At 39.3% G+C, this 11,468-nt stretch overlaps 1 protein-coding gene across 2 annotated transcripts in view; it reads right to left on the reverse strand.

The window, feature by feature from the left end:
- Window positions 1-1,387: 1,387 nt before the first annotated feature.
- PDE5A (phosphodiesterase 5A, cGMP-specific) overlaps window positions 1,388-11,468 on the reverse strand; it is a 48,447-nt gene continuing 38,366 nt past the window's right edge. For both annotated transcript variants that reach the window (XM_010156062.1, XM_010156063.1), the window contains 9 exons: window positions 11,267-11,392; window positions 9,144-9,238; window positions 5,717-5,804; window positions 4,485-4,585; window positions 4,315-4,392; window positions 3,401-3,464; window positions 2,730-2,804; window positions 2,148-2,231; window positions 1,388-1,577 (listed from right to left, as the gene is read on the reverse strand). In XM_010156062.1, the coding sequence (XP_010154364.1) occupies window positions 1,440-1,577; window positions 2,148-2,231; window positions 2,730-2,804; window positions 3,401-3,464; window positions 4,315-4,392; window positions 4,485-4,585; window positions 5,717-5,804; window positions 9,144-9,238; window positions 11,267-11,392 (849 nt within the window). In that variant the 3' untranslated portion in view covers window positions 1,388-1,439. The remainder of the gene's footprint in view (window positions 1,578-2,147; window positions 2,232-2,729; window positions 2,805-3,400; window positions 3,465-4,314; window positions 4,393-4,484; window positions 4,586-5,716; window positions 5,805-9,143; window positions 9,239-11,266; window positions 11,393-11,468) is intronic.

Genomic DNA, 11,468 nt, shown 5'->3' on the forward strand with positions numbered 1-11,468 from the left:
GAAAAATCATTGCTACAGATTAAAAATAACATCTTCTGAGTCTCTGTGCTGCCGAAGTCATTCCTACTGCTAACCAGCCTCAGATTGCTGACATGAACCTCCCAGTCCTGTCTACCCAGAGAATGGTTCTCTCTCTGTATTACTCTCTCCGGGGTTGTCTGATGTGTATAGTTTCTTGAATTGGTTCACAACTCAAAACAGTTTTTATTAGTCATCCTCTTTTAAATAAAATATCCATGCTGCTTTTTTCACTAGTGCAAGTTAATTGATTTCTTACTTTTCTGAACATTAGTGCCCCATATACAAATGGCAAATCCCTGACGCATTCTCGGCTATTTTTTGCTTTCAGTATTCTTTTTTCCTGTTCCCTTAAGACATTGCAATTAATCATTGTTAACACTAACTAATGCTACAAATGATTTTTAAAAGATGTTAACATAAAACTTTCTTCACAGTGGTCATAGCCATTCCATAACAGCACTGGCCTAAGCAATCAGTCACTGATAGTCACCTGAAGTGTGCCGTTCCTGCATCATTCTGAGTCAGACTTTCATCTCTTGCTCTTGCAGTCACTTCCACTCTTCCTGCCCATGATTCAGTCTGTTCGTTAAGATGATGTTAAATTCAACTTCCAAATGAAGTTAAAACCAGCATATAAAAACGATCCTGTCGAGTTTGGATTTCTCTGTGTGCTTCTTGCAGCTTTCTATGGGAGCCGTTCTTCCATGGCAGCCTGTCAGTTATGTTGTGACATTCAATCCATCTTCAGGCAGTTTCCATCATTCATGGATAATTATGACACTTCTACCACAAAACTCTTAAGACCCTCATTGCTTAGTAATTCACAGGGTTTTTAAAAATTATCCAAATGTAAGACATCTGCTAAAACATTCCTCTAATATGAAAAAGTCACTGGGTGCCCAGTTCTGTCTCCTGACAGAGGTTAGCATAGTCTATGCTGGATTAGGGTCCCCAGCGTTTGTCCCAATCTTTCCTCTGAACCTCTGGGAAAAGAGCAGGCAAGACTGCTCATTACTTTCATAACATAACACATCAAGATTGGAAGAGGAACAAAGGTGCGAAACGCAGTAGTCTTTAAGATACTGGCCACAACATGATCACTAAACAACTATGTACATCTATAAAATAATAGGCTCTCGGGGACAGTCGAGTAACTGCACTCGTACCTTCTTGTGGAGCAGGGTAGGAAATACTACCCTTGCAGATCTTTTCCCATCTCAATCGGATGCAATAAAAGAAACATACTATCTTTATATAACCTTGGCATCTACATGGTCATGCTATATCTCGAAATGTGGAAAAATAATACAGCAGTGGCAAAACATAAGCCAAATTCACACAGTGCTTAGCAAAATGCAGTACTCCCCTATTCCTATGTCTTCTATGTGAACTTAAGCTTGTGGCTGTAAAGCAGCATCTCAGTTCCGTTTGGCTTGATTGCTTTCTCCATTAATCAGATTCTTCTCTTGTTGTTCAGCTAAGGATTGCCATTTCTGCCTATTTTTCCTACAGCCATCCAGTAAAGGGTAGCAGGCCTCTGACACATGCGTTAGGGCCTGAAATAAATTAAGAACATGTAAAACATATTACATTTAACAACAAAATAAGTGTTCTTAAAGACGGCCAGAGAGAGAGAGCAGAATGATTGAAACACAGGGTCTACGTATAATTGAAATGGAACTTGTATTTTGAACTTCAAGGAAGGCTTCCTGCTGCGCATTGAACATGAGCAGAGCGACCTGGCACTAGAGCAGATTAGACTGAGCAGCAGTGTCCATCTAGCACTTGATACATAGGTGCCGAAGGAACCATGATAAGTTAGTTGTGTAACAAATATAACCCAGGGATCTAACACCAGGAGCACATAGTTCAGCAATTACCACTAGGTTTTAAAAAATGATATCAAAATACATTAATCAGACAAACATACTATCAATGCTAAATACTAAAATAATAATTTCTTCGACTGAATAACAAACCATACGTAAAATATATATAAAACAGTATTTTTTAACTGACACCAGTTTTTTATTTTATTTTTATTCTAATTTAAATCTGCACCTATTAGAGGCCACAGCGAGCAGTTCTGGTTTCAGATATTCACAGTTCTTTCCTAGGCACCATACCTCATACAGCTGCAAACAAACAGCATCTATGAATCCAACCTGCATGCTGGGAATTTTATTTTTCTTCTCTCTGTTCATTAAATCCTGCAGATAAGAAGTAAACAAGTTCTCTGTGTTTAAATGCATTAAATGAAAACCCAACCAAAACCAAAGAGCCAGGCTGGAATTAAAAAGCGGCCCCTCAAAAAGCACAGCAAGCTCAGCACAGCAGGGTGTCAGCACATGTGTTAAAACGCAGGGAATTTGACTGCATGACTTGCCTTAGGATACTGTCTTTGAGCCCAAATAGCTAGACGAACAGACAAGCTTACTGGTTTGGACAGGTTGCAAACAGGTACCAGTTCAGGAATGTATTTCCTAGACAGTTAAGTTAAATACAGATTTAGAAGAAATAGGGCTGTCTGTTCTTCTGGCTCAGAGATAATGACACACTGTTGGTGTCTGGGAACCACAGAAGAAAACTGACTCTAGGAAGACAGGGAAGGAGTTGGTCCTATATTCTGGTCAGTGGGAGACATTGTGGCTTTTGAAAGGAATGTGAAGTACTGTTTGCATTTTGAAAGAGGTGATTCTGCCACTTACTGTTGGTTCTATGTTGAGTTCCTTCCGCTCTTTATCTCCTTGATCAAAGAACTCAGTAGCTACAAGCTCAGCAATCTGTAAGAGATTTCATACATTGAGAGCTCTGAAAGTTTGCTTGCTACCTGCAATCAGAAACGTTTCCTGTGTTTCCTATCTCTCCTTAGGACATATCGAATTGGGATCCCCCCATAATGAGATTCTTCAGCTTAACAACTCATTTTTAGAATTCTTCATGCACCCATCTGTGCACAAACAAAGCACCTGCCTGTGCTGATACATGTATGCACTCTCTCAAAGCAAAGAGAATAAACAAGATGAATAAAACGGCACACAGGCATCTTACATTGGTAACAGCTGGAATGATCAACACCTAGAAAAGGCCGGCTGATGCTCGTGTGTTGTGTCAACTGACAGCCTTGTAGTAACACAGAAATGTTGGAAAGCACGAAGATTCCTGATGTACCTTCAGATTACTGCTAATATGGTGACATAGCTAAATGCACAGGTCTTACTACAAAGACCTAGGAGAGTCTTCAATCCACATACCGCTCTCGGAAGGACTGCTTCCTAAGGCTCTGCATTCCACCACTGCCTTTGCAATAAGGACTGGATGGAGGAAGCAGCTGTTACATGGAGTTTGTATTTAGCAAATCTTAAAATTAAGCATATACCCGTTGCTGAACTGGCCATGGTTTGGTTATGGCTGATAAATCACAAGCAGTCATCAGCATTGCTCTGTAGAAAAAACAGAAAGCAAGCCATGAATGTTTGGTGAAACGTGTGTACCTACCAAGTCATGTGATTAGTAAAATAGAATGTAAAATTTCAAGGAACTTCAAAGTCAGAAAAATAAATTACATCAATGTTATAAAGGTATACAGAGCTTGATGATGTGGCTCACAGAAAGAGGCAAATCTAGACTGGCATATTTGGTAGGTTCCCATCAAATGGACTGTTTCATTCTATTTGCTGCTGGACAGACTGCACATTTCTTTATTTCTGACATTAGCAGTGACTGCCATCTTTATTGACAGTTTGAGGGCCAAGGACTAAGATAGGAATAGGCATAGAACATGACTAAATTAGACTGGTTTTTAAAGGCATTGAATTCAAAACACGGCCTCCTTCCTTTCTGAGACAGGCTATGTAGCCCTGCTTTGCTGTAGCTGTGCATTACAATACGTCTCTATTATTAATCTTCTTTTTCCTCCACCGCCAGTAAGGAATCAGCTTCAAAACAGTCTCCCTGTCCTGAATCTCTAGTTACTGGTTTCAGCAATTCAATATTTAGGTACAAAGTGTCAACAGCAGAAGAACATGGTACCTACACAGGAACCCTACAACCTTTAGGAATAACACAAATCCTCATGTAACTCCACATGCTACTTAACAAAGTTTATTATACAGGTTGCAGACTTAGTAATTCAGACCCAGGGACTCATGCAGTGACCTCTGTGCCAGTGCCAGTACAGGCCCAGAGGACACATATCTGTTGGTTTTAATAACATTCACAGCACCATGGCGTGAAAAAAAGCGTACATGTTAATAAAGTTAATTGACTTCTAATCATTCTGCATTTACTTACAAAAATAGCTCCTTCTGTGCAGGATCTTCCCAATCAAATTGCTTCTTCCTCAGAAGTTCAAAAAATTCTCCTCTCCTCCTTTAAAAGAAGTTAAAACAAGATTTTGCAGCATGCTGACACAAGCCAAACATCCAGCAATGACTTCCCAGCTAAACTTGCCTCTGACTTACTTTATGTATAGTGCTAGGTCAGTGGCAAGAATGGCTTGTTTGATCATTTTCAGCGTGGCCTTGTATTCTTCAATGGAAAGGCTGCTGAGAATCTGATTTCCCTTTCGAAAAAAACAAACCCAGTGTTAATGGTAAAATAGGCAACAGCACAACAGTTTACTAAAACACTTCTTAGATGCTAAGCCATTATGAGCTGCTTGCTGATATCTGATCTCATTCTTTTACCCTGCTTCCTTTTGCAGATTCCCCAATTTAAAAATAAAAATTCCAGTCTTCTTGAGTAATGGCAGAAAGCCACACAGCAACAGCATCATAATTGACTGTTACAAAACGAAACTGCAAGCAGAGCAACATCAAAGCCTTTAAGTCTGTTTCATTCATCAAAATTATATTTGCCACTAGCTGTATCATAGCATTTCTTTCCCTCTTGTCCCTCCCCAAGGCAGAGGAACTATAACAGATTTCAGTACGTGCCTATACACCTCACACAAATGAATATTTTCCTTTTATGAAGCAATATCAATAACAAGCTATTACATAGAAATATAAGCAGAGCAGCCCACTGTTACACCAAAGCACTGTGGAGCTGGTGAAATGGCAGCTTGCCTCCACTTTTTTTCCCTATTTTCCTCTCTGAATAGGAAAGAATCATTACAACACAAAGGATGCTGGAAGTACCATACCTGTGTTATGAAAGGAGCAGTGAAAATGTACTGCATTGAAATGATTGTGCATGCTGAATAACTGGTCTTAGAGTTAGTTAATAATACAAAACAAGAAGAATGCAGTGTTATTTGCATATTTACTTAACTTGGGCTTGGCTTCACTTTGGAATGTCAACATTAGCAGTGTTTGGTTTGGTCTCATCAGGACTGCTTTGTGTATGTGCGGGCCAGAATGTTTTTTGAGATCAGAGCAAGGACTTGGGTTGGTTTGGTGGTTCATAACAGGTCACGAAAATGGCAACAAAGCCTTTTGTTTCCTTTGGTCCAAGGCAGCAGGTAAACAAAAAGACATTAGCAAGGCTTCCCTTATCAGGCAACACTTGGAAAGGTTTGGTGGCACTCAGCAATGGAACCATGATTTCAAAACTGCTGCATTTGCTTTCTTTACCCAAAAAGGAATACAGATCACTTTAAAATGTATAAGGGTGGGAATCTATCCAAAAGCTAAAAATAAAAAGTAAAATAGAGAATAGTTTCCTTCAGCATACACGAAAACGTGGCACTTACTGGACTATTTAGGATCATAAGGCATTGATCAAAATGATGATGCTCCATGATTGAGTGGCAGTACAGTTGAGCCAGTGGATGCTCACTTCTGAGGAATAAAAAGACCCATCAGGTGGAGAAATCAAATTAAACATACTAATAATGCAGAAATAACTTCCCTTTTAATGTCCTCCTCTCATTGCCAGTTTACTGCCACCCACCCATGCTTGTTCTTAACCAGTTCCTTTCCCCCTTCTCTGTAACTGGCCAAACAAAACAAACACATTTGGAAGGATGTAAGGGGAGCACAGATAAAAAGTCAATGCTGTTACTTTGTCAGAGCACTGAAAACTCTGGTTTTATGCCTTCTGTCACCTTTAGAGACCAGCTGCACACCAGGAGCGAGAATGGAATACAAGGTTTTATAAAGACTGAAAGTTCTTGTATGAAAAGGCAACAAGAAGGATTCATTCGCAAACAAAATGACAATTTTGGGTTTTGTAACATTTTAAACACCTGCCTGGCATGTTTGGTCAGCTCAACTACTGATCTTGTTAATAATGCAGACCTAATTGGAAGCCCACTGATACCAATGGAAAAACTCCTGCTGACCTCAGTGTACTCTGGTGCAGGGCTCAAAATGTAGGTCAAGTCACCTCCCAATGTTAGTAACTGTATTGGTACTTCATGCATCACCACTCTCTTCATGATCAAACTACTGCAATCTTGTTTCCTGCCCTCTGCCCAGCGTAAAATCCAAAAGGGAAACACAATGTTGGCTGTACTACAGGCAATGAAAACCAGCATGAAACCAACTGTGCAGATGCAGAATTTAAAACTCTCTTAGTCTAGAAAACAGAATTTACAGCTTTAGACAAAATACAGAAACTCCTCCTCTCTGAGGATTTCTAATTTCCCCATGTTCCTCATTGCATAATCTGGCGCTCAGCTTTTGACACTGTATCTTCATTTTCAGCCCCACATTGCTTATGTCATCTCTTCAACTGAATCAGGTCTCTGCTAGAAGTCTGTTTTGCTGCTGATCTTGAATCTATTACTCTAATTACAATCTGACCTACAAATGTTTAATCATGTAAGAATTCTTTATTAGCTTATGGTTCCATGGGTCTTTTTGTATGGTTAAGGATCATTCACATGAATTAGTGGCTGCAGGATTGGGTCCCTATGTAAGCGAGTGCACAGAGAGACTGAAATAAAAGTTCTAAGAGGATACTCCGGGGATTTAAGAAGCACAAAAATGTGGAGAGAAAGATGGAAAGACAAACAAAAACACGGAAAGGGAGATTAAAGGATGCAGGTCCCTGAGGATTATGGGCTGGCTGCCCAGCACCTCCTCTGAGACCACTGCAAAAGGAGTATAGAGCAAATATCCTTGCAAGTTTCTGTAAAGAAAAAAATTGTAGAATGGTGCCAACACATGCTGGGTGAAATTCCCATTGACTTAAGTGGGATGCATACTGTGTCCCCTGAAGTTCATCCCGACTGAAGAGAAATATGTGAGAAATATCTTAGGTTATCTTCCCAAGTACTGCACCAAACTTGAGCTTGCTCAGTTTGTACAGACACTGGCTGTCTGGGTAGACCCAAGTGCTGGAAATAAACTTCTGCAGTACATAGCCCTTCTGTTAAACCGCCATGCCAGGCCAAAGGACACCACTGCTTTCTGAGCACAGGGGTTTGCTTATGCAGTTCTCATACTCCAGGCTTGCCTACTTCACATGTGCATGTGGAAGAAAAAGAAAATAACCCTCCTGCATATCTACCAAAGGACACTTAAGAAGTTTGTTTCCTGTAATTTCTACTACCAGGGCCAATTTAATTTTTGAATCTGTTGCTTAAGAAAAGAATCATACGCTAACTATCCATTCTCCCTGCTTCCATGGATTCTTCCCTTCCCTGAACCAAAAGGGATCCATTCCTGGAAAAAATAACTTTTCATTTGGATTCAACTGAGGGATTTAAAAACAAAATTCATGGAACTTTCTATTAAAAAAAGAATCATGAAGCTGTAATCATGTCTGCTTTACAGCATGTGCGAATGTTAGATTCTGCTGTCTATGACACTTTCCCAGGACATTTTTGAGAGGAGATGACGCATCTCCAGATGTCTTCCAGGAAATTTATTTTTAAATAAATAAAGCAAAAAATAGCTAGCTGGTTCCAATCGCTGCAAGGCTGCAGTTGCTGCTGGAATCCCCTACAAGAGAACTAGAGAAAGGTTACTCTTTCAGTTTTATGAGGTTTTGGGGTGGGTATTTTTTCCTTTTTTTTGCTCTACACATCAGTCTCAGTGTTATTCTGATCATACATCTGAAAGGCAGGAATTCTGCTTCAGCTTATTTTCTGCCTTTCCGTATTCTCTGCCTCAAAACAAACTTTTCCTCCCCTAGTATCTTCCTTTACACACAGCGAGAACAGCAGACCACTTCTTCCAAAGGTAACTTCAAAACCACTCTCCAGCTCTGCCAGAAAAAGACACAAGTGTACGTTTCTGGGTATCTTTTCCCCATCTCTGGTCAGATCAGGACACATTGCTATATCACAGTAATCACATTATACCATGTTTTAAGTCAAGCTATTTATTTAATCGAAGAATCATACACTGTTCTTTGAAATGAATACTAAATTCACTGAATCACACATTTTTGGCAGATCTGAAACTATTAATAAATTCTAAAAAAGCAAGTATTTTTAGCTAAAAATTAAAATATGGAGAAAATTTTAGAAGAGTTCAGATGGTTCATTTTGATAACTACAAAGTGAAATATTTTGGTTAGTAAATATATTTTGTTTCAAGGTTTTAAAACTTATTTTTACTTTTTGCATGGTAAAGGTTTTTCTGTAATACCAGAGTTGATCAAAGTTTAAGAGCAGAGATATCAAAATCAATGCAAAACAGTAATACATTTTTAAAGTGATTTGAAACATGTATCTTATGCAAATCAATTTAAAATTCTGAAAAACATGGCTAAATCGTGAGTAAGCCAGTAGAGTTGACAATGGCAGGGAGACACACACCTTTGCATGAGGTGGCTGCAGCCCTGGGCTGTCCCAGGCTAGGCGGGAACAGCTGGCTGGGAAAGCAGCAAGCTGAAAAGCTGCACGTTTCCTACACGCTGTCCCTTGGACACTGGGACCTTCTGCTGTCACTGTATGGGAAATGGGGGATGGGACATCCGGAACAGGAGCAGGAAGCCGCTGCCCCTGCACAGTCTACAAAGAGTTCATCGTAGTTAGTCAACAACTGAGGATGTACGTCTTTGTGTCAGACTCCTGAGTGTTTCTGGCTGTTCTTGCACACACTGCTTTGTAAAAACCTACTCCTTTGCACAGCTTCCCACCATCTAATCAACTAGGTTGTATGTAATTTACCTCTGCGATTTTGGTATTCATTTGTTTTTGTTTAGCTTCTCTCATACTTCCTTACCTTTGTATGTAAGAGTTGTTCACTCCCCTGTGATCCAAATCATGGCTTAGGGTTGCTATCAGCAAAGCCAGCGTTTCCAAGTCGGTCAGTTTGCTCTGTGTGTAAATACAAGAAGTGAGTTAGCTTTGTGATGGGGATTATTTTGCACATTGTGTTTTAAATCTGCTGTCCTGTCTTTATCCACATAGCAGGTACAGTTCTGGCCCAAGGAGGACAAGGACATAAACTGGTATGCTGAGAATAAGGGTTCTCTCTGAAGTTGTGGTGCACAGTAGTAATCATTCCCCACAGGCCTCATTGCAGTTTCCAGAGGGAACAACATCTAGCCCCATATACACTGATGAGAAAACTGATGCAGAAGGGAAGTGACTTGCATAGTGGCACCTGACCAGTTAAGTTCTGGCCCCATGGCTTTTATCTCAGCTTCTCTACTACCTAAAGAGAGTTAGGCTACATTCCCTAAACAGGTACAAAACTCCATTATACAAATGTCCTTCATTATACAAATGTCCAAATAATCAGGAGGGACAAATGTCATGCTTTTCACTGACCACTGGGCAAATAAATTTAAGACCCACGGAAAACAAAACTAACCAATATCTGGCTCACTATTAGAGAGCTCATTCTGGAGCTCCAAAAAGGATCAGTGGAGAGGTTACAGTTTCTTTTTTGTGCCTATTCCGCATCTTTAATGTTGTTCAATAGAATTGAATAGAAAATGTATTTCAATCTGTCCAGTGAGAAGCAGAGGCTGGACAAAGCTACAGTGTTCATGCAGCATTTCCTAAGGGGACAAGAGTAGCAGGCACAACAGTCAGGAGAGGCTTGTGAAGAACATCCAGTGACAGCACTGCCGGGGGGGCTGAGCCCTTTGCACAATCCAATCCAGTTTTTCTTTAAGCAGTCACAACTTCTGTAGATTTGCATCTGCTTTCTAGATAATGAAACATGTCCTTAATCTACTCAAAAGACAAATGAGTTTGGAAATGACTGATTTTATATTTCTCCTAGCAAGATGTGTCCCCCAGTGCTTGCTTTTCCCCTCAGACAATGCCGTCCTGACTCCAGAATCTAAGACAGTGTGGAGTGAGTCCAATGTAGTCAGGAACAAAAACAATTTGTGGAGATTGCAGTGGAGACTGACAGGATTCCAAAAATAGCAAGCAAGCTATGTGGATCATCAGAGATTGCTAGACCGCACACAGAGCATACAACCATGTCCATGTCATTATGGACAGACTGTGAAAGCCCTTGTCTTTGTCTATTCCGGCACCTTTTGTCTTTTTTTTTAGTTTGACAGAGTTTGCAGAGGAAGGGAATGCCTCTTCATTATTGGTACTGGGTTTTGGTCTAAAAATAGCATTCGTTTATCCACTCAGATGTATTAACTGTAAAATAGTATAAGCCAACTAATAACAACTGTTTGTAATCAAAATGAAGAAACACATTAATTCAGAATGAACAGAAAAAAAATGTTTCTTCAAGAATATAAAACCAAAAACCTAAGAATATATTTTGGAAAAATCTTAAATCAAAATCTTCCTTATTTTGTGGATTATCTATCCCTTCCATATTTGTAATAAAGAGTGATTTAGGTTGTTTTTTAAATTATTATGTGTCTTTTAAGTGGAAAGTTGAAACATTGTTCAAAAGCATTGAAATCAGTATCTAAATTTTTATTTCCAAAGAATATTCCATTGTTTGTCTAAAGCTGTACTCAGCTCTGTGTTTGAACTTAAAAAGCTTCCTATTGAATATTAGAAGGAAACATTCCGAAACAGGGTCAGTCCTTTGCCTCTCCACCTTTTGGACTTTCTTGTAGCATAAGCATTAACTTTAAAAAAGGACATAATCATGTATGTGCTTTACTTGAGGTATTCCCATTGGAAACATCCACTTCATAATTTCCAGAGGATTTAACTGAAACTGGGTACATAACAACATGACAGCAGTTTCACAAACAAAGCCTTTAAAGCCAGACGTCTTTGGCAGAAATATTTTAATTTCACTGGCAGTACCATGCAATGATGAACATTTTACTGACATGACAATCAGAACCATTATGCATCATTATAGAATTTTTTTAGCCAGAAGATTCTTAATGTAGAAACAGAAAAATGTACCTGAATTTTACCAGATTTTAAAGCAGCAAACATGCACTGTGCTGTATTAAAGGCATGTCTCCAGTTGTGATAAGCAACATTTTTCCGATAATTTTTCTTTACACTTAAAATCCATCTGCAGAGAACCTGTAAGGAACAGCATCACATAGTTAACTGTACATCTATTAGAAATCTGTTCTTTTCATGAAAACAAATCTTTCCC

The sequence above is a fragment of the Eurypyga helias genome, unplaced genomic scaffold (genome assembly GCF_000690775.1).
Source record: "Eurypyga helias isolate BGI_N326 unplaced genomic scaffold, ASM69077v1 scaffold5007, whole genome shotgun sequence".
Taxonomy (NCBI): Eukaryota; Metazoa; Chordata; class Aves; order Eurypygiformes; family Eurypygidae; genus Eurypyga; species Eurypyga helias.